Source organism: Frieseomelitta varia, unplaced genomic scaffold (assembly GCF_011392965.1).
Source record: "Frieseomelitta varia isolate USP_RPSP 00005682 unplaced genomic scaffold, Fvar_1.2 scaffold_790, whole genome shotgun sequence".
NCBI lineage: Eukaryota > Metazoa > Arthropoda > Insecta > Hymenoptera > Apidae > Frieseomelitta > Frieseomelitta varia.
In genome coordinates this window covers 610,927-635,653 of record NW_025110579.1, presented here as the reverse complement: position 1 = coordinate 635,653, position 24,727 = coordinate 610,927, and the positions used below count along the sequence as shown (strand labels likewise).

The following is a 24,727-nucleotide window of genomic DNA, read 5'->3' as shown; positions in this document are numbered from 1 at the left end:
GAAACAGGCATAGAATTAAAAACCGTATTTATTTATAATATAGATTTAGGTTGATTGTATTAACGTATCACTGGCTTTCCCAAATCAGAATTGCCAAAATAAAAAAACAAAAAAATAGTTTAATATGAATTTTAAAAACTCTACATTCAACCGTTTGAAAACTATATATTATAAATTTTAATTGTAATTATTAATTTAAACTTTATACAATATTTAAATATCAATATCTACATTATATTATATTATCCAATAAGAAGAATGAAGAAAATACGTGCATATGTATGTATATGTAATCGATTCTAATACTCCAGAGTAGAAAACTTTAGTATTTATAAAGAAAATCTAAACTATTTTGTCAAAAATTCTTTTTTTATTAAAAATTATAAGCAATAGCTGGTGAAAGTGATATAAAAAAGCCACAAATTAAAATAATCAGCGGCGATATCGATTGACATAGTCGTAATCAGAATTGAATATATCAAACATTTTCAATCTTAAGCTGCAAAAGTTTATTCTAAATTAACATTTGAAACTTTTGTATGAACATATGGAATTTTTATATGAACGTATGGAAAATATCGAATTCTGTATATGTCTGTTACATGTATGTTACGTAAAAAATTTTTAAACATGCTACAGAACTGGAAATAATTCTTACATTGTACGGTCCTGAAACGAAGCTCTGGCTCCTTGTCTATCTCTGTTTTAAATTTCTGTTTCAATTGTCGAAACATATAAATTTAACACATTGATGGATTTCACAACTGTTTTTCTAAGGTCCTTGACAACTCGTTTCTTCCAACTGTACAAAATCCTCATCCTCGTAATATATTTTCCTATACTATACAAGAAAATGTTTACCGTGAAGTACAATTTGTCAACGCAAGATAGCGTTGTGGTGTTCCAGCAATTGGTCCATCAGGTTCCAAGTTTCATATATAAACAGTATATGCCGTGACTTCGGTGTGTTCGAAGCAGTTGAACGTTCGAATGCGCGCAAGTATAGAAGTAGCCGAGATAATGGTGAGATAATGTCTATTAATCGCAACACAGAATAACACGTTTTTTTTATATTAATCATATATGGTTTGGAAAAAAACCCGACAGTGATCACGATTTAAATTCCTCTCTTCCGTAAATCGTATCCCTTACCAAGGGATAATGTTACGGATGCATTGCACGGGAAACTGCACGTGCTTTGTTAAATTCGTAACACGACAGCTCGAGTAATTAAACTGACAGAAAAATGTCTGAAGGAATGAAAGGATCTAACACGAAAAATTAAGCCGTCGAGTGGTTTGGGGCATCGATGCTCTTTCTTAAATGGAATGGAAGTCTGCAATAGAGGGAACTTCATCAAGCTGGAACAGAGACGGAGTTTGTTTATCATGTGCCTTAACTACCACGATAATGATCTGCCTATAGTACTATTATCAATGTGATTGGTGTATCTTGCTGAATGAAAGGGAATCATCAGCGTGTCATGGAGGACGGTGGTCAAGTGCATTCTAACACTCTTCTTGAAGAAACGTTTTACGTTACGTCGAAGAAGAACACGTACTACAAGGTGAGACTAACGGAGAAGGGTCTCAGCCTAGAGAAAGACAATAATGGTGCAACGAAGGTTGAAACGATCGTTCTAAACGACATAATAGGGTGCAGATGTATGCGTTCGAAACGCAAAAGCGCGGGAAGCTGTGTCTGTGGGCCAGGTACTTCGAGGTCTCAATTCAAGCTCGTCGAGTCTGCGGAAGCGTATCAATGCTACGACGAGTTTGACACCTCGGCCTATCTCTATATTTATGCTTACACGTTGAAGAAGGCACGCATGAAAGGTGTGAAGAGGCGAGAAAGGACCACGATCACGCTACGGTTTCGCAGTTTTGACAAGTACGAAGATAATTTACGAGAGGCCAGCAGGTGGCGATTAGCTATAAAATGTCTCATTGTTGGCGTGCCTGTGCCTAAAAGTTTCATGAGCCCCAGTCACGAGAACCTTGAGTCGCTGATTAGCGGTGAGTTCAGCTTTCGTTTTTTCTTTCTCCTTTTCTTTTTCATTGCAATAATAAGACAGTCACGTAGCAATAATTCGACAAATTGCACAATCATTCACCACGTTCCTTTTTCCCCCTTTCCTAATAACTCGTATACCGTTTAAAGTACAACAATGTTAGGTAATCAATGCTAAAAGTTATGCCAGTAGTAAGGCATGAAAGAGCTTCATTAAAATTCTTTCTACTTAGAACTGACAAACTTTATACATTGTGGATGAACCTGTCGGGTAGATATTAACGATTAAATGATAATCTTGATGACGCGATCGTACCTTATTAAGATGAAAAGAATCATTTAATTGAGGAAGAGATCGTGATGTGAGAAAGAGTGGCGATTTTTTGAAATTTTATTTTGCCTTTACGACTATATGATTAAATTTTAATCGTACATTTGACTAGTAGATACGGTTATCTCACAAAACAAATATCGAGGAAAGCGCTAAGTGAAATATTTTTTGTTGCAAATACATATAAGATATGCAGGCCAAATGTTAATATTTCTTTTCTTAGACAAATTTGGATAATGCATACTTGAACGAGTGTTTCTATTTACAAGTGGCTTTTTTTCAAGACCTTGTTGCTTATTGTTCATAAGAATAAATTTGAATAATGATGGTGAAGTTTTTTAACAATCAATCAATCACATACACAATTCTACTGATTAATGTACCGTTAATCTAGCTGAATTATAATAATGATTAAACTGAAATTCATTATACGCATAAGTAAAGAAATTCCAGATACAAAGTCAGATTATACGCACGTGTAAGAATTTCCTTAATTATAAGCAACGAAGTATCAAAGTACATACATACGCACATGTGTAAGACATACGAGTTTCATTGATTCAAATATCAACATTCACCAGCTGTATTTTGACAAGAAAGTTTTAAAATGTGTGCTATGAATTATTCGCGACATCACACGGAGAAACTTTGGAGCACACTCGTCTCAGATAAATGATACAATTAATTTTTTACGACAGTTTATTAGCACTGCAACTCGTTTCACTTTTAAATTTAAGAAAAAAATTTAATTTAAGATGTAGTCTTTGTTTAAAGTTCAATTGATAAAACTTGAAAAGAAATTAAGATTCATGGCTTTAATTACATATTCATGTGAAATGTATTATAGATATTGCAGTCAAATGGAAATGAAAGATTCCTACGTACTTACATTTTCCAATGTTTATTTTATCAATCATATTTATAAGGTGCGTTAGAATCATTAACTGCATTACTCAAAAAATAATTATTTTGCGTCAGAGATGACTGTAAAATAACGAGGCATTTCTGAATCAGATTCAAAACAATTTCAATATTTAAAATCCGAAATTACTATCTTGACGAATGAATATTCACGTAGTGTAAAGTTCAGTTTAAATCGGTCTTTAAAAAAATATTGTATTATTTCTTGAAACTAGTGTGTACCAATTACTTTGAGCAATATAGATATTTTGAAATTCCGCTTACATTTATTGGAATAAACTAGTTAACTATGATCGATTTCTTTTTATTAATATTGGAATGCCTGGAATCGGTAATTTTTTTGCATAATTTATGCTTCCTCACTTTCTGAATACTGTGCCCTCTCTGTGTTCTCGAATTGCAGTAGAACAAAAGTAGTTTCATCTACGTACTACTTGCTCTATTTTTTCCCCCTTAACCCTGTTTTTCACAGTAGAAAATCTCTGCAATTAAGCAGAAAAATCATTATTCATCGTCTTTGAATCGGAGTTTTTGCAGAATTTATGCTTTTTTCTTTTTCTTCCCACTTTAAACTTTTCGAATGTTGCCTCTCGACAATTTTCGAAATATCTGCCAACACCAAAAGTTTTCCAATCTCCTTTAACGCGTCATTTTTATCTTCTAACTGAAAGTTCTTCAAGAATCGACAGAACAAGGATTACCTACATTTATTTTTAAACGACAGTGTCAATAATGATACGCGGATCTCAGAAATTACACAGGACAGCATCGTATTTTTTTTTTTTTTTTATTAAAATATGCAAATTAAGATTACGCAACTTGGAATGAATCTGACTGTGTCTACTTGCGCACGCTGGAAATTTATTAAATGTTAAAATATCAAAACATAGGGACTAAGCATTGTCGTTCCTCTTAAAGAATAGAAATTTACATTTAAAGTCACTGCCCTTTTTTGTACTAATCTCTACATTCATTTCTTATTTTCTATCATAAATTTATATATTTTATATTTATTTTGTTTGTATCTAATATATTATTCCAATTTTACTTCTCATTTATTTCCTCAGGAATAATTTTAAAATTACAATTTTCTATATTTTCCATGTATGCATTAAAAATAACGAGACTATAATAGAAGCAAAAGTTGTTGATTTATTGATTACTGATATTATATAATTATTACGCTTTCGACACGGCTATGTGCTTTTCATTCAAAAATAAAGAAAATCAAATCGTTGCAATCATTTGGAAGACAACATGGTAATGATAAGCGTCGTGCGTGAATTATGCTCTTGAAAAACAAAGCTTTAAACGATGTAATATTAAATAAAGTTATTACGACTTCCATGAAGATGCACTATTCTAGTTTAAAAGCTAAACGAAGTTTAGCATCTTTCTTCGTACAATTAATCTTTGCTGATTCAGTTTATTCCACGTAATTTTATATGTAGACTCTGTGAATAAGTCATCATTCTCGTGTATGATGATATCATATATGATAACAGAATTATAAATATATATTTTTAAAATTAATATTAGTAGTAAAGACTTAACTATCTTTGTGCTTTTGAATTATTTTGTGTTTGGCCTTTCGCACAGCAAGGATTTCAAAAATTTGAATTAATCACGTTCTTTAATTGCTGAAGTTATCAGTTGTTTAATTTTACAGTTAACAAAACTGTGCTCCATTTTCTACTATCATATGTTTCCATAACTGAAAAATATATTTTTTTCTTTATAGAAATTATTTTTATAGAAATACGCTTAAAACATCATTTTATGAAATAAATAACAGCAGGCCTGTTTTACGTCGTCATAGCTATGATTCTCAGTCTAACAGCATTATGTAACTATTTTTACGTATCAACAAAATATTTCTATGAACCGAGTGAAATCATGTGGGTAATATAACACGGTTCTCATAGTTAATATTTGAAATAATGATACTACTCGTCTTATAAGTGAAACCTACTAAAAGCAAGTTGCATTTAGTTTGAGATTATTCATTAAATATCATTTAAATGTGATAACAATATGAAAACTGAATAGTTTCTGCTTTTTCGAAATTCAAGAAAATCCATCAAATTTGTATATTTATGATTTATTTTTCAATGTTTTCATCGTTTTATAGGTACGTATATTTCAGTATAAAATTTTGTTTTCCAATATTATATGTTTTCGATTGCAATCGAAAATCATTATATACGTACATAATGCATTGTTGAAAAATTTCGAATATTTCAGCTTATCAGTTTTCACGTTCGTAAATATTTTGTTCATCGAAATTCACATCAGAGTTGTTTCTTGTTTGACGCATCGACAATAAATTCAAATTTTTAATAAATTTTTAGTAAATTCAAATGTTTCATTCGTCATGCATCTTGAAGGATTTTATTTAATACATAAAAGAAGAAGCCTCATGGTTTAAATATTTCTTGTAAATGTTCACGTGTTTTCGTTAGTATCACGTAACTGCATAATTAATTGAAAGTAGAAGAAACTCATGATTATTTTATGAAAATGCATTAGTAGATTAAAAAAACAAAACTTGTGCACATTTTTTTATGTATCTTCGACGTTTGATAAAATTATCGTTTTAAATAATTAAGTATTTACCTACGAATAATTGCGTACTCTGCTACGTGGCTTATTATAATCATTGTGCTGCGCCTTGGTGCATGAAATACTCGTTTTCAATTGCAAAGCATTGTGTAATCGTGTCTAATATACAATGCAGTTCTGTAATGAGGATACATTTTTACGTGCTTGAGGAAAAACTGAGTTTCCTTGGAAAATATTATTTTTCTTTTTTCGCCATTGAGATATTTTTATTATTTGATCTCTCTCTGTCATGTGATAATTATTGGACTATCACGTGTGGCACGAAATTATACGTTCAACAAATTTGAGTACAAAACGGAAATTTATTAACCTACTAGGAGATTATTACTATTCAGACTTTCGGAACCAATTCCAAGATTTCGTTGCATCAGTGCCAAAACTTTGTCCCTTTAATAATACCAACTACCTGTAGAACAATGAGAATTGTGTGACTAATGATTCGAATGTTTCATCGTTAAAACTGTTTTGTAACAATCTCGTGTAAAAGCTATTTTCACCAAAATTTCATTTTGATTAAAACGAATTATCTATTGATAAGATGATCAGAAGCTAATTATCTTGGATCCTTATGGATTAAATTGTGTACAAAAAGAGGGCATTAAGAAGTAAATACTCGTTATCAATACAGATCTCTCAAATTTTGAAATGATGGCAATGATTGATACAATCATAAGTCTTCAAATTAATTTTACCTTGACTTTGATACTTCGTTACGTACTGAATACGGTTAATATGCAAACTATTTAACGTGTGTCGATAGAAAAAACTGGACTTTCCATGAATTATGAAAATTTATTCGCGTAAAATATGTACATCTTATTAAAATATGTACATCTAAGAACTAACAAATTTAAAAACATTCAAGTATTTATTACAAAATTCTTACTGAGATATTATTTGCTTATTATTTAAATTTATATATACATATGTAGTTTTATTTACATTTAAATTTACAATTTTTTAGAATTTTTTAGAATTTTTTAGAATTTTCGGATTGTAAATTTTATTTTATTTCACCTTTGAAAATTTGATCTAGTCTTCTGACATATTTATGATTGAACAATAAAGTTTCGGAGAATATCTAACCGTGAATTAATATTTACGAAACAAAAGTTATTTTATAACGTTGAGCCGTGATACCAAGATTGTCAAAAATTTAATACCTACTTATATTTATCACCGAGAAAAACACGCATTTAAACTGAAAACGGAAATTCAATATTTACATTATCTGACGATACCCTTTCGGATTAAATATTTTTTATTTGTCTTTATAAATATACGTACATGCTAATACATTAATGTTTAAATATATGTAACCCGCGGATGATATTGACACTAATTTGAATATGTACAAATTGTAGCTACATGTGCAAATCTAAAAATATCCTACAAATGTAATCAATGGAATAAAATTAAAGGAGCAAAATACATCCACACCATAAAGTAAATATGCTAAAATAAGCATATCTTCTTTTATAGTTGTCTAGGTACTTGTACGACGCGTGCTAATGAAACAATTCGTCGACATGCAGACTTTGACCGAATGAATGAAAAAAAGGTTAATTGGCGTTGTAGCCTAATTCGTTTCTCCTTTTTCCTTTTCCCTCTTCTTTTTTTTTTCAAATTGCGCCCAAGTACTTCACGGAGCGTGACTTTTTCACGCCGCACATTCTTTTTGCGGGCAATTTGCGAACAAAAAAGGTTTCATGCCATTGGAATGCACGCTTTACATATATATTGTTCAATGTTGCGTGTTACAAAACAACGTGTACAAAGTGGATAGTACACGACTATAAGTACTGTGATATTTTATCATTACTAATGAAATTACTACAGATTGTCGATGGCATAATATTGCAAATATTGCAACATCTCACGATTATTGTTTTCTTATCTGTATTAATTGCTGATAAGAGATTTTGTAATACAGACTTCACTCTGATCGATGGTGTAAAATAATTTTTCTAAAAAAATTATATTTAAATTATTTATAATATATTATATTATATATTATATATATTATATATATTAAATATTATATTATAATAATTTTTCTAAAAAATTAATATAGAAACAATGCTCGCGTGCTTCACTCACGCTCCACTCAAAAAATTAAAAAAAAAATTCTTCGTCTCTGTTTCACAAAATCGATAGTTTGAAGCAATATTTCAAACATCGTGTTTTGGACCGGACTGTTTTCGCCCGGAGAATTTTGCTTTATATCAAACTGCAAGTGAGCTTTATATCCCATTGTTGGCGCAGGGGCAATCGATATTGGCTAAAGGGAAGAGATTTATCTTACATGATAATGTCACCATTAATTCCAACGTGAGTTTTCCTTAGGATAATACTTTTTGTCAGTTTTGAACTTGCTTGAAACTCTCGAAGAGGACGTTGAAAAAAAAGAGTACATCGTCAAGTCTTAATTTTCTTATTTCTCTTCTTTTTCAAAAAGATGTATGATAGATTGTCGAACTGCGTGTCTCTTCGCTTTTTTTTTTCTTCTCAGCGATCCGTTGTTCACTAAAACGCGAGACCTCGTAATAAATATGTCGTACTATAGCCGTGCATTCCGTTTACGTCACTCTCTGATTTATCGTACATTGACGAAAATAACTATCCACCTACTCCGCTCCTCTTTTGACAAAGTTCTTTGAAATCGATGCAGTTCAATAATTCACGTTAGTTTTTGAAAATAGCCTCGAGCATTCAGATACGTGTGCTCCATAGTAGCACGAGACACATTATGAAATTTATTTCAATTTTCATGATTGAAAAGTGTGTCATATTTAATACAATATCTAACGAGCGACTGTTTATATTATTTTACAGAAGATACAAATAGATAAACGCTATTCGTGTTTTATATTGATTTGATGAATTGTACATATTAAATAATTTATTGGTGTATTATACCACGTTGGTATTTTCGCATTCTAAATGTGTGCTATTTGCCTGTATCGACACAAGATAACATATCCCACGACATCAGTTTAATAAATAATTCCATCTTATTTTAACGAGTAATATAAAATATTGTTTACGTACTCTTTATTTATAAAGTAAATTTCTTTCACGTCTGAATAAAATAAAAACGGCACTTTTAATTGCAACTTTGAATAAAAATGATACTTTGTTTATGTGACTACTTACATTATATTACATTAAGACTGAGACCATTGTCATTTCCCCCACGTACAATCCACGTTTGTTTTAATTTATTAACGAAGCTCTTGTTCGTATAACACGATATGGAATGTGTTGGTGAAACTTGTACGGAATTCGATTTGTTGCTTAATATTATTTGTTATTTGGTATCGAATATTTAATAATACCTTACATTCGTTTTACAATGAATACAATTTTCACTCACTTTGAAATTCGTTTCCTGAATATCCACTAAACACACGCTCCGCTTAATAATGTTTCCTACAATCTCTTCCGAAACTTTCACTCGTCATGCAATGTTCATTTCCAAACACCCCCGCAAACGTATAAATATATCACATACTTGCACACAGGTGCTAGTTACATATTTTGGCACGTCCAAACATTCGCAGAATCCTAAAATTTCTAAACGTATAATAGAGACATGCTTTTCTCTTAAAATATCCACTCGTCATTGCAACCACAAGTAAGCAGAAGCTTGAATATTTATCCATGTGCGATCTTAGGTTTTTTTTTTTTTACAAAACATTAAAGAGACGTTGATTCCGCGCGAACGTCAAGCTTCAATACTCTGGAGGTACTTCAAAAGTAATAACTTTAATTAAAACGCGAGTCAAACGTATTTAAAAACCTGATGATACTTATTATATTTCGCGAAAGTATACGTACGAACTTTTTATCAAAGTTCATGACTTCATTATATTAGCAAAATATTTCATTGCGTTAGTAAAATTTTATTATATTATATTAGTAAAATATTATTACGTTACTATTATATTAATTGAAACCAATTCAGAAATGTATGTAAAATTTACAAGATACTTATACTTAATAAAAAATTAATGAACACGGCATGAATAATTTTTTAAATGTGTAACTAGTGCTAAAAGTGGTCTTGTTAAGTGCTGTGATTTACTAATTTAATTAATTTTTTTGGCGATGAATTAATATGCTTGCAACTTCTACATACGTGTACATCCTTAAATTTATTTTAAATTTTAGCAATACTATGTAATGAAAGACTTTTTGAAAACGATCAAATATTTTTATGTATATCACTTGTTATTTGTGTGTCTACTTTAGACACCTTGTTAGATACATACATACATAGAGAGTAAAGATAGCAAAATGTAAAATCTGACGGACAACTCCTTTTCCTATCTATTTCTAACATGAATAGCATTCGTAGCCAGAAATAACATATTAGCCGTAACTTAGACCTGACTGGTCTGAATGGTTGGCGATCGGGAAACGCTAAAAATTTCATACTGACCTGTCGATTCTGTTCTCAAATTGTTCCTCTTGACACACGCGTGTGCTCACAGTTGTGTGCATTTCAATGGTACCCGTGTTATTTCCGCGATCATCCTTTACATCCGTTCGTATGAATAAGTCACTTCATTTACAAGGCTATCAAGCGATATCGACGTGAATCGGATGTGCCAAATCGTGCGTACGTAAGATGCGAGACGGAAGAACAATTGGGTCGCGCGCGTGTGTCGCGTCTTCACGTCGCCAAAAATGTTTCGACGTTTTTCTCAACCAACGAAACCATGTGGCCGGCAGCCAAATTAATTCAAAATGACCTATATAAAATTGTTGATTACCGTCTTGTTAAGCTGCTGCTTACAGTTATCGAATATTTGTCCAACTGCACGAATCTAGCTGTTGTAGCTTCGATCGTCGTTGACTCTGTGATGAAAATTGAAGATGATGAGGTTGATTCGCATTCTTGGTCGATATTAATATTAATATTTTTTTTAATATATATATTTTTATTACTTTATTCTGACACTAATAATTTTAATTCTTTATTTTCATACTTTATTCTTAATTTATTTTGATTTATTTTCATAACAATTTATTTTAATACTTTATTCTGATACTTTTGTTTATGGTGGATGTAGGCATACGTCACGACTAAGGTGACTAACGGTACATGAATAATTCATGCGGAATTTGTATACCTCCTCCATCGTCGATCTCGGAAATTACCATCTATGTAGGAGATATATTTTTATTCCGGGACTTATAAATAAATTCTTATCTTTCTATTGAAAGTCTCAGATCAGCCCTAAATATATTTTAAAAGCTAATGTCACATTTTTCTGGTAGAGTAAAATGAGATTAAGCAATAAGGTCACACACGGCCCATTAAACCATTATACCTTCTTCATCCGCCGCGCTGAATTTTCCTCGAATTATGTAAATGGAAGACGACATAAGATGATGCGCGATTAATCGACCTCGTAAGCTTTCTCTCCAACCTTTCGTCGCCGGTGTCATTTTATTTGTACTTTCACTGGTTACGTTTAATCATGCATAACTTTCAAGTTTACGTAAATACAAGCAGAGATTGCTCAAATTGCTCAGATAGAAAAATCGTAATGTTCAAAAGTCGTTATGCCTTTTTCTTCGTCGTCGTTACGCTGATCTATTTTCTTCCCCGGAGATCTAGACTCCTTGAAGATCGACTTCCGTGTTTTACGAGCTTGGACGAATGTGTCTGCTTCTAGCGTCGTTAAATTTTATAGCTATATTATACATAATACATAATACATACTTTGCCGAGATTAAAATGTAGCAAAGTGTCCGTGATTATTCTATTCAATCGTTAAGTTTTCTCTTCATTTTAGTTATAATTTAATTAGCAAGCAAGTTTTTGTCTATTTGGAAGTCGCATTTTGGTAGTTTAATCTTCGTTATTTCTTCTCGTTTTCGCACAATGAAACTGACTCTCACTCTTATTCTCTCGTTTTACCTTTCTATCACTTCTGCATTAATTGTCGTCCATACTGCGAATTTTACTGCATTTGTGAGGGTAATGTCCAAAATCCATATACTTAAAATATTCATTTAATGGATAAAATAAACCTCAGTGAATAAATATCCGTAGTCTAATTGTCACGTAGCAACTATAAAAATGTTCAGTCTGGTACGATTTAAATTGTAAAACGCAGACATTGCAAACGAATTACCCAGTAATTATATATAATTATTGCACACGAAGAAAACATGAACAAACACGATGCTCCGTATTAAAATTAAAAGTGTTTGAATATATTATAATACATTTACTAGGAATTACTCGAGATCGAACGCGATGGAAACTGCAGAGAAATCTCCGCAAAGGAGGTTGCTGCGGGTGTCTGCAATGGCGTCTTCCAAAGATTAAATACGCTCATTGCGTTACACATCACGTAATCGTCCGAAGGTTTCTTGCTTAGAAATTTTCTTTATCCTCGATTAACTTCTTTTTACTATGAACTTCCCCATTATTATGCGGATCAAGGGATTTGCTATAAAATCTTCAAAGATATTCTAGGTTTCAAGATTAAATTCACATCTGAAATTTGTATTAGGTTTTAAACTTATATAGATCATAATAATGTATTATTACATTATGACTCTGAAATTTTGTTGCAAAATTGAAAAAAAGAAAAAAGATATTTTACATTTGAGAGCGAGTTGAAAAAATGTTTAGAAAGAAAGCACGTTCTGTTTTACGTAAGACTGTAATTACAAAAATAAAAAAGAAAAAAAGATGAAGTTAGAAATATAGATAGGAAATTATTCGCGTGACTTCGAAACTGAAATGATTATCGAGGAAATGGTCAGCGTTGCAGCACAAACAGGAATCGCAATAACGTGCACAATATGCTCATACAGCTTCGTGAGAAATCACATATAAATTGCGCACGTAACACAAGTAAAAGTGACTGTGCCTTAACACGCGGCCACGTAAATAAGTTAACACTGAGCATTTCCAGCAAAACCGGTTAAAAAACGCGTGGGACAACACGAACTTTAAAAACGAAGACTTCGTCAACGTAACTCTATTACGAAAGATATTTCATTAATACACAAAGTATTTAAAACGTTCTGCTTTTATCACTACAAAAATATCATTAGGATGTTTCAATAAATGCTTCAATGGAAACTTAGGTAATTAGATAGTATGTGGCTGCTTTAACCACTTGCGCCGGCAACTGATTGCGGACCATAACGAGCGACCGAACCGTACACAATAATTCGTCGCTTTTCTTTTGAACTCGTCGGTACGATATCACTGGATAAAAATTATCGAGAAATAATAAATTTATTATTTGTTTTGCCTGGGTTATACTTAAATATATACTTAAAACTGAGAATATATTGCAATTATTGCAATTCTGCGTGGCACGTGATTCCAGTGCAAGAAGTTAAAATCGTATTGGCAGAAAAATTTTCAAATTTGATATACCATCAATTAAAAGAAAATATTTATTATAATTTATTATTATTTATTTTATTTATTATAATCCTTGCCTAGGCGGCTTAAAATGACTTCCGGTTTACAATGTGTATCTCTTTACATCTCTCTTTCTTATTTTCTAACTCTATAACTAGTTCTTATTGTCTACATCTTATGAAACTAATTTATCCCGTGCTCTATCGTATAATCTTATAGTCTCATAATCTATCCTTAAACATTTTGGTGTTCTTACTAAATCTTGCAGAAAGTAAAAATAAGAAAAGGTAAAAAAAAAAAAAGAAAAAACTATCTTCTACTGATTTCTAATATTGTCAATTAAAAGAAAGTATGTTTAAATAGAGAAAAAGTTGTGAAACCAAAGCGATAACGTAGAACTTTTAAGAGTAAAAGCACCTTCTTATTTTCTAACTCTGTAACTAATTCTTAATGTCTAGATCTTATGAAACTAATTTATCCCGTGCTCTATCGTATAATCTTATAGTCTTATAATCTATCCTTATACACTTTGGTGCTTTTATTAAATCTTGCAGGAACTGAAAGTAAAAAAAAGTAAAAAAAAAAAGAAAAAACTATCTTCTACTGGTTTCTAATATTGTCAATTAAAAGAAAGTATGTTTAAATAGAGAAAAAGTTGTGAAACCAAAGCGATAACGTAGAACTTTTAAAAGTAAAAGCACCTTTGAATTGGTTGCAGCGTGTCCAGGTGAGCAGCGAAAGATTCTGGTGTTGCTGAATCCAAAGTCCGGGCCGGGAAGGGGCCGGGAAACGTTCCAGAAGAGGATCCATCCGATTCTATCGGAAGCTGAGAGGCCTTACGAGGTTCACATCACCAAGTGTCCCAATTACGCGCGCGAGTTCGTGCGTACGAGGGACATCTATCAATGGAGCGGGCTATTGATGGTCGGGGGCGACGGTATCGTGTTCGAGGTAGTAAACGGGCTTTTTCAGAGGCCCGATTGGGAGAAAGCTCTAAAGGAATTACCCCTTGGCGTGATACCATGCGGTTCCGGCAACGGCCTGGCGAAATCCATCGCGTACGCTAAACAGTAAGTCCCTTTTAGGACCGTCCGGGTCCGTGATTTATTTTATGTGTCTGGCCGGGTCGTTCCCGAGGAAGTCGTTATTTCCGCCTGCAACCGTTGCTCGTTCGGTTTATTTGCATCCATGGTGGAGAGGCGTTTCTGCAATTCCAACAGGCGACGCGTTTGTAGTTTTAACGGCGCTTTTGCTGAAGATCTTCGGCCGAAGATTTTCTGTTGATTGCTTTCTTTTATCTATACCGGCGGCTGCGAGAACCACTTGAACAACGTTGTGTTTGTTACGGGCACTTACGTGCTATTTAATTGGACTTAACTACGATGGCTCACGAAAGTATTCGAGCATGTATTATACTTTCACGTGCGTGCCTCGTATCGAACATTTTGATATTTTCATTGACAACAGTAACGAGGAACAAGTAATAGGATATTATGTTCGTAAAATTTGAGATCAATCTGAAAACGTGGAGTAAGTTTCTTTTTAGTATACAGTCGTCTTAATGGTATAATAACTAGTTAAAAGTGATCCGATTGAATATTCGGACTTATTGACGCGATGAATTACGACCGTTTAAAAATCTTTGTTTCATACTTGACCAATGCAATCACGATAGTCGAGCCTCGTTACAGCGTTAATCTTATTTCATGCAACGCAGAAAATGTTTTTCGAACATTTACACGTGAGGAGCATGCACATCGAATTTCGTATCATTAATAAAAATTTTCAGCACGGCTACGAGAATTTAATATTACGAGAATGAAATGGGTTTTCCCAAAGTTTAGAAGTGGGAAATATTCGTTGTTTGATACATAGAACCAGATCATCGCTGGGGTTGAATTATTAAAGCCGTTTTGAAGTGGAGATTGAACAGTTTCAGTAATCAACTGTTGTAGAATATTAAAGCTCGTGCACAGAGAAAGCAGAGCACCGCCGTTTAAAGAAAGTATTAGCAGGCGAGTGCATCAATCTAAACCATATTGGTTCGTTGTATCGAATATTGTAGCAGTGCAAAGGGTTAATAATACAAATATGCGCGGCATAACGTCGTTTAACAGCCATCACTGTTACCAATTTATTCTGTGAATTGGTATGAATTTCGTGATAGCCATCTCCGAACAAGCGCGCACTCTGCGCCATTTGTTTCAATATTCTTTGGCTTTTAAATGGAATTACAGAATCGATCGACTCGGCGATTCAAATTACGATAAAATGAATTTTGATGTATGAACATTCGGCACGCGAATCTATAGCGATTTATTTATCATTTTTTGTATATACAGCGAGATGTTCGAGATCTACATTGGTTTGGATTTATGGCACGATCATTAACTCACCGGTTGTTGAATTTTCCAATCGACGGATTTGTAATTTACAAATAACAAGTTCGGTTGGTTTGACGTTGTTACGCAGTTGCGACGTTCCGTGTTTTTTTAACGGTCAAACGATAAAACTCGGTCAAGCACGGTAAACTAACGATAAATCGACCTAATTTTCATTTAACCATTAAAACGCCAAAGGCTACACGTGTCCCTGTACTTTTTTTTTTGCGAAATTCAATTTGCTTCTGTTATCCTCGACTTACTTGTTCCTATCATTTTTATTTCATACATCATGAAAAACTTTTACCTACTCTATATCGTATTCGAAAAACGAAGCGTAAAACTATCACTTTTATGCACATGTTTTTTTCTTTTTTTTTTTTTTTTTGGACAAACAGTGAAACAATTGGCAACAAATTTTTTAACTTTCTAGATGTCTTGAAAGTAAATTTATTTATATAAATTTATTTATATAAATTTATGTTAAGTACATAATTAAAAGTATATTTCACTGTAACACCTGTGTACATATTTGTTTTTCGGAGTATTGTTGGTCGTATCAAGATAAGTATTCACAAGGTAGAACTATTTTCAATTAATCAACGTCAGACCAACAGAAAATTTCCACCTTCGTTCACAGATACGTTTCATATTTTATACTTATTCGAAGAGTGGCGAGGATTTTTCCGCTTTTTGAGTACTCGCCTATTATATCATAAATGGCTGTAAAAAAATTCCGTTAAAAAAGTTTGCATAAACAGGTGATGCATGTATGTGCCTTAAGAATATACTTTTTCCATAGTATCATTACTGTCGTCGAAGTTGTGTAAATCACTTGCTAGATTTGTTTTTGCAGAACAAAAGGGATATTGCGTTATAATTGAAAAATAATCGTTATTTTTACTTTAAAAAAAAGAAAAAGATCTGTATAATGTAGGAAAATTGTACAATTAACAGCGATTACGAGTGATTCATACAACTAAACAGGTTACACGACTAATTGTAAGTCTATCAATTGGCAATTCAGGACTTTAACTATGCAACGAGCTTTCAGCGACGATTCTCAACAACTTTCTCTAACTCTCGATCATCTAATTCATACTTTATGCCCTCTTTGTATGGGGGTTTTCTCCTAATGCCAATGTCTAAGTTTTCCTCAACCTGGGTTTTATCCTTTCACTTATAATCTTACCACCGCAAATTAAACTTACGACTAAGTTTACGATAATAATCTTGTAAATAACCCGAGATACTCCGACAAAAATTCTTCCATTCTAAAATAAATAATTTGTCCCTTCGTAAAGATGTTTCTGAAATTAAAGAGCCGATAAGTGCAATAATATTTCGGAAAAATAGGACAAGATATATATATATATATATATTACAAGATAATAATAATTATCAACAACGTTAGCTCACCATTGCAATTAGAGGGTATTTGAAAACTAGATAGCATCGACTGGTGTTATTTATCTTATGTAACTCAACGAAGCATTTACATATACCGCTTATAAACTAAACAGTTTTTCAAGCAAACGCGATCAATGTTAAAGTACTTTGACATTTCACAGCAATTCAATCTTTTTACCTGCTAATTACTTGATGGCATCAAGCCAGATAAGAGATACTGGCAATAAAAAAAAAAAAAAAAAAGAAAATTGTTCATCTTTCAAATAATGCACGCAAGAAAGAATAATGAAAGAGATTTTTATCACGAAATATCTTGGTACCAGTATATTTGTCGTTTCATACAAGCTTATTGGCGAGGTCGAGCACAACAAGTCAATCATTATATACCGGGTACGCGCGTCCTTAATTTTTGTTCAAACTTTATTCTTTAGCCGTAACGAGAGATAACACGTTGTAAGTAGCCTTGTTTGATTTCGTTCGATATACATACACAATGGAAGCACGTTTTTGGTTTTATGTTTTTACGATGCTTGTTTTTAATAATAAAACGCGATGTTCTATCTGGATCATTATTCGTTTTATAAAATTTTTATAAAATACATACCTGGAAATATATATACCAGTTAAAATTTATTTCGGTACAAGAAATGAACAAAAAAAAAAAAAAAATTTAAATAAAACTTTTTAGAATTGCAACGGTGGTGCACTCTGTTTTGAGTATCGAGTAATTTAGTATCGATTTTACAATAAGAAGTGAAGGCACAGTTAGATGAAATGCGATAACGATAACGACTGAATGAAAGTAGTCATTTAATTTGCATCGGGCGGAAAGAAAAATTGCGAAAGAAAATTTCATTGTTACAAAATTATGGTACAGAGATGGGGGGACAAAATGATTCAATTTTCTTTATGCAGCTAGACGAACTGATCGAGCATTCTTATCTCATGATCATTCAACAAACAGAACGCACACAGTCGCAATCTCCGCATTTCGTTTTCGTACACGTTCTCGAAATTTATGAAAACTTATATAATACAAGATGATCCCCTCAGATCTATACAAATGGATGTTGCATTTTAATGGATACAGTCTTTCAATATTTAATTTCAGTATACAATTTCATGTATAACATAAACGCAAATAACAATCAATAAAAATGTAAATATGATTTTATATATAAATTTTACTATGTTTGATGTATTTTGGCTTTCGATAGATATTCGAAGAGACGCAAACGTGAAGAAATGAGAAGAACGACGAAAATTTAAAAAAATTGCAATCACATTACAGAAGAAAATTATACTAATATTATAGTAATTATACTATAGTATAAAGTTATACTAATTATACTATAGTATAAACTTATACTAACTATACTATAGTATAAAGTTATACTAATATTATATTATACTACATTATACTAATACTAATGAATATCATTTCAGGGAACCGTACGATTACAATCCTCTTCTCGTGAGCGCGCTGTCCGTGGTGAAGTTCAAGAAAGCGCAGATGGATTTGGTACGGGTTGAGACGAGGAGTCAGATTCTATTTTCATTTTTATCGGTCGGCTGGGGCTTGCTCGCCGACATTGACATTGAGAGTGAACGTCTCCGTGCGATAGGCGGTCAGAGATTCACCGTATGGACTATTGCCCGGCTGATAGGATTGAGAACGTACAAAGGGAAAGTGTCTTATTTACCTTGCGATAAACTGCCGTCCGTGGATAGTTTAGGTAATGGAAAGACCTACAATGAGTACGCGAAGGAAACACAGATATCGCATTCAAGGAGTTGCGGTGACGATCTAGATCGGTACGTCTTATCGCGCATTATCTTTTACATGTGCAAAGTGGCAACAGTGCGTGTTCGAAGCAATTAATTGTAAATGGAATTTGGTCATTTTCAAGCGGGAGAGAACAAAGTGAAAATTTTTGTTTGCTAATATAAGGAGAACGCTTATAACATTATTGTAGCAAGATGGTATTATAATAGTACTTGTACTAAAACTTCAATTATATTTATTTTTTGAAAGTAATCTGACACTCTGGTATTGATACCAATACATAGCATATAATACTGTGTATTATATAGTAGAATATACGTTGTACTATAGTATATATATATGTAATACTACATAGTAGTAGGATAGTATTATAATAATGCTTTAATTATCTGTTCCATCTATAGTAACAACACTACACTTGTTCACAAAAAATGGATAGATATGTTATAAACTGTTCCGAGAAACACAAATACACGTGTCAGATTTACGTAAGTTTATAACAACCGAAATGTACTTGCATATGCATATGCCACAAGTTCACGTACCATCTTGCGCATATAGTGCATAATACATATGCATTGTAGCGAAACGAGATTCAGTACGTCAACTCTACATTAACTGTAAAATCGACGTAAAATGTGTTATCGTTATAAAAAAAAAAAAGAATCGTGTCGAATGCTTAATTAAATATGCACAAGGTCAGCCGAAAGATATTTTTGTCCATGTTTGGAATACTTTGTATGGATTTAAAGTGAACGATAACGACGATATAATTTGTTCAAAGTACCATCTGTCTTGCAAATTCGTTCTTCTATAATAAATCCGATAAAAATAATTCTCTCATATATTTTAGGTACAGCAGAATCAGTGAATCAAAGAGCTTTCACGATGCACTCGATGGGGATCCTGCTATTTTGGACGGATCGTTCGATAGCTACGACGATAACGAAATAATAAGTGAAAATATCACGTTGGAAACGGAAGCTGAGAGAAGACAAAGGCTAGACAGTTTCTACTCTGCGACATCCGCGAAATCAACTTACTTTAGCACGGGTTCAATTTCTAGCTATCATAGCATTGAGGATCCTAACAACGGAGATGTTGGTAAGCTTTTAATAATTAGTATACTAATAATCCCGTTGAAATGTTCCCCATATTGTGTACTGTTATACGCATATCTCTGTCTTATTTATTTTAAAATGCTTGCTTGTAAATATTTTATGTATGACTCTTATAGAGTAAAAGCTGCTAAAAAATTGATTTAGTTTCTTAATTAGTTCAATCGATTATCTACAACTATTTGAATTCATTTATGAGCTTCTGTGTGGTACCGCTAAGTTTATAGTGCGTATAATAAAATAGTGATGCATATATAATTACAATTAAAATCTATGTGTAATTAAGATCCAGAAAACAATAGTGAAGTTATGTATGGTCCATCGTCGAGGCTGCCCGCCTTAACTTCTGAAGTACCAAATTCTTGGACGCAAATTGAAGGTAAAATAAATAATAATAATTCCTTTCTATAAGAAAGAAAAGCATTTGAAGTTCATTATCCGATGTATATATAAATTACAGATGATAAGTTATAATTTATGTACAAGATATATGTATGTCAGTTTATCCCTTAATGGCCTGCATGCATCCTGCGCTACCTTACATATTAATTCGAAGCTTTATCCACTGCGACGCTAAACTTGGTAACATTGGTACATTTGCTTCCCGTTATAAAAAATAGCAAAGACAGACATCGTGCAAGTAGTATCACTGATTATAATCCGTATTTGTACATGAATACGTAGCCAGTTTGTGAGTAAGGCTATAAGAATGCGATACAAATGGATGAAAATTTACAAACAAATGTACTGACATTATTATACCATTTGTACAATAGTATTCTAGATTTCCATTTAAAAGTTGTGGAGAAATGTTAATTTTAAATGACATTATAATAAAATATTATTGCAATTTTTCAAAATATTATATTAATTGATATGTAAATTGGTGAATTGTTCAATAAATTTATTTGTGCGTGCTTGGAATTTCAGGAGAGTTCATTATGGTGCATGCGGCATATCAATCTCATTTGGGCCAAGATTATTTCTTTGCACCTCGTGCCAAATTGGCGGACGGTATTATTTGGCTCATGATAGTGAAAGCCGGAATTACTCGAGCCAATTTGCTCCAGGTAAATAGTTCAATTAGAAACAATACTTCTGACATCTCAATTCATTATCAAACAGATGAAATTCTCTTAAAGATTAAACACCTATTTGTTTATTAGTAAAATAATTTAACTCTTTGTGAGCCTAATCTATCCATCTGTATAAATTATACAGTGCATCATCATAAAATTATACTTGGTCTAAAAACCCATACGTCTTTAAAAATATACGATTGATAGATAAGTAATAAGTAAACGAGATTAGATTTATCTGTCAACCACATATTTAAGCTATTTTATAAACTTATCAATTTATTATCAACCAACAGATTTTGATCACAAAGAGCTAAGTATATAATTTTATTATTTAAAAACAAGTAGATTAATATATAAGGTTTTGAATCACTGTCTCTGTTATAAATAAAAAAATATACAAATTTTTAAGAATAAATTATTATGATGCAATTAATATCAAGTTTAAAACAATGATAATGATATTTTAAGAATTGTTTACTGTGTTTGTTAGTTCCTGTTGGGTTTAAGTAATGGCACCCATGTAACACGTTCTGGCGTCGACATGATACCGGTAAAGGCGTTCCGAATAGAACCAGAAGGAACCAACGGTTACATTACAGTGGATGGAGAAAAAGTAGATTATGGACCCTTACAAGCCGAGATATTTCCATCTTTAGCGTCGGTAATGTCTCCTTGATACAAATTAGTATTACACCTCGTACGGAGTTAGCAATGGAAATCAAATTGTACAATCTTAAGTTCAATAAGATATTATATTATGGTAGCATGGTCCTGGTGACAATACTGTATTAATATGTTCGAATTCGCGATACGTAAATACAATTTAGCTCAGAGAATCGCGATAGATGTATATTCTAGACTGTGAAGTTAAATCATTCCATCAAATGTATACGAGTACGTATAAATTAATGAGATCAATGCAGCCATAGTTTATATAAGCTCAATTTGTTATTTCGTAGAGGTTTATTGTTTGTACGGGATGATCCGATACTATTGTTTGAAGCTTTATGGAGTATGTTTTATACATCACAATAAACATGCGTTAAGTCTTCTTCTTTCTTTCATTTTATTCTCTCGAAGCAGTTATTCAGTACTATTACATTATTATATGATCATGTTAACTGTAATAAAAATTATTCTCGATGCATTTTTAACTACATTCCTAATTGCATCTCATAAATTTGCATTTAACGAAAATTAAAATTCTTTTATATAACATGTTCATTTTTCAAGAAAAGTCTAAAAATTAATGACTATTTTCGTTTGTATAACTGTAAAAATTCTGTAATTTAATTCATTTTTTATACTTTCAATCTACGGATATTACAAGTATCTTAAAAATAAAAGAGTGCATAAAACTTCGAATCATCCCGTGACACCCTTCAATAGTGCTGGTTAACTAGTGATCATTAAATTTTATTAGCTAGCCTAAATCGTAAGTTTTTGAACTATTTCCTATATGATATAATGGGTGCAACTATAAAATGTTTCATGGGGCTTTATCCTAGTTAGCAAGTACTATTGTTGAGCTTAGTAGCACATTGATCGAATGATAGACAGCTAATCCTCGACTTACACAAATACGTATTGATTATGAAATTTAGATATGAATCGAAACCAATGTTATAAAAATATAGTAATAAGTACCAGTGAGTAACTCGACGATTAGATGTATGTTTCTCCTTGTTATTTATTAGAAACTATCATCAAAATTCACTGAGAATTTTATACGCTTCTTCCGTTCAAAATTGTCTGGCAATTTTTTCAGTAATATAAGTACATAGATTGTATTTCTTAAACAATTATAATAGCGTTACGCATATAATAGCTTCCATTGCAAGCACAAAAGAATTAATTTGATCTTCTCGATCAAATTTTTTTAAGCTTGTACACATTTTATCGACCGGACTGTAATTGTCACGCAGTCTAAATGCCAACGCTGTAGTATTGATTTAGTCGCGATAGTGCTCAAATCTTGTACATTTAGATGCATTTTTAGGTTAAAGGAAGAACATGTCAATCTTTCGATACAACGCACAGATACCGTCTTATGCTCACGAGATATTTTTTCGAGATTCTATTAGCCACGATTTATCCGACGTAAGAACATATCATAATAATTAACGGATAAAATGCGGAACATTAAGGATGAAAAAAAGAAAAGAAAAAACAGAAACCAGAAAACACCAGAGAAATGTTTGATTAACAACCGCGTAACAACTTCGAAACGATGTTTGTATAAAATTGCAGAAATGATCTTGCATATTGTTATATAGTTGCGCTTTAATATCGAAACAAAGAGCTTTTATTTATCATAAAGAAGTTTCATCGATGTTCTCATAGCTATTAAAGGCACTTTTATAGAGATAATTAATAATAATAATTTGTATAAATTGTATTGTTTTATATGTAATTACAATGTTGTAAATTTGTGCCAAGAGATGCGAAAAGATAATTAAGAAGTATATATAATGGATGATTTCCTTTTCCTCGTTTATATTATTTAGTTTAAGAATTTATCTTTAGTTTTGTGCCAAATTCTCTGTTCGTACCTGTTCGTACCAAAATGTCAAGAATCGTCATGTACACTTGTATATATTTCAAGTGGTTAAACTTTCCACGAAGTAAAAAAAGCAATTACATTCATTGTTTTACATGCCGTACAAAAGAATACAGAAGAGTTTGTAAATTATTAACGTTTTTCCAAAAGTCAAAGGAACACGATAATTTTATTTACAGAAAGGCACAAAACAAAAAAAGAGGTCAGGAAATAATATCAAGTTTTGTTTGTTATCTTCAGACAATCACTTTCATTTCACGCATAAAGAAGAAATCAAATTTATAATTTTGCAAATTAATTATGTACAAAAGATATTCCAAGTTAAATATCCATAAGATTTCAATGGCACACTTGTAATAGAAAATTATCTTTTGTAATTATGAATATGTTTATGCTTACTATAAAAAGTTCTATTTGATCCTTTCTAGTCATATAGCACTTTTTAAATGATTTTTGATCTTGATTAACATATATAAAAGAACTGTATTTAGAGAGGGAGAATGAATTAAAACCAATTTTTTTCAAATATACTAATAAACAAAATTTCTAAGGATCGACAATTAAAAATTTAACAATAACTATAATTAAATAATTACTTCACAGATCTTTTGTAGAAATATGACTAGTAAGGATTTTCAAATTAAGATATAAAATACTAAATAAAATTTCTGTTTAATATTTATCCTCAAATTTTTAACAAATGTAATTCTGTTGAACATAATTTTTTAATAATTTTTTTCATTTCTGTTAATTTATCTCTATTATATATTGTATTATTAAAAATAGAGCAAATAATTGTATACCGTTGTATAAAAAAAAAAGAAAGAAATGCTAAATTTTGGTATACTCTTAGGAAAACACTAAATTGCTGAAAATAAAAAAAATTTGATTTATCATCAATAAGATTAATATGTATGTATAATACTAATTTTTCTTATTCCGCTATTTTTCAGCGGAACGATCGTTAATATTTTCGAAAATAATGAAAGTTATTTAATATGATAGCGAATACAGAGGTGATAATAAATTTCTTTACACAAAATCATCGTAGTTTATTTAAAATTGATTTGATGAATGTCATTTCTATGACCTAGAAATTATATA

General features: G+C 31.6%; 1 protein-coding gene across 3 annotated transcripts; it reads left to right on the top strand.

The window, feature by feature from the left end:
- Positions 1–952: 952 nt before the first annotated feature.
- Positions 953–24,665, top strand: LOC122535943 (sphingosine kinase 1). 3 transcript variants are annotated; one of them, XM_043667887.1, is made up of 8 exons: positions 953–1,023; positions 1,108–2,015; positions 14,005–14,356; positions 18,524–18,892; positions 19,717–19,967; positions 20,268–20,360; positions 20,912–21,051; positions 21,554–24,665. In XM_043667887.1, exons 2-8 carry the CDS (start codon positions 1,460–1,462, stop codon positions 21,737–21,739), a joined length of 1,947 nt encoding a protein of 648 aa, XP_043523822.1. In that variant the 5' UTR covers positions 953–1,023; positions 1,108–1,459; the 3' UTR covers positions 21,740–24,665. The 3 variants fall into 3 exon arrangements, 2 of the variants coding, with proteins under 2 accessions (XP_043523822.1, XP_043523821.1); XR_006308301.1 differs by lacking the exon at positions 21,554–24,665 and adding an exon at positions 20,442–20,672 and having other exon boundaries at positions 958–2,015; XM_043667886.1 differs by having other exon boundaries at positions 958–2,015.
- The last annotated feature ends 62 nt before the right edge of the window (positions 24,666–24,727 follow it).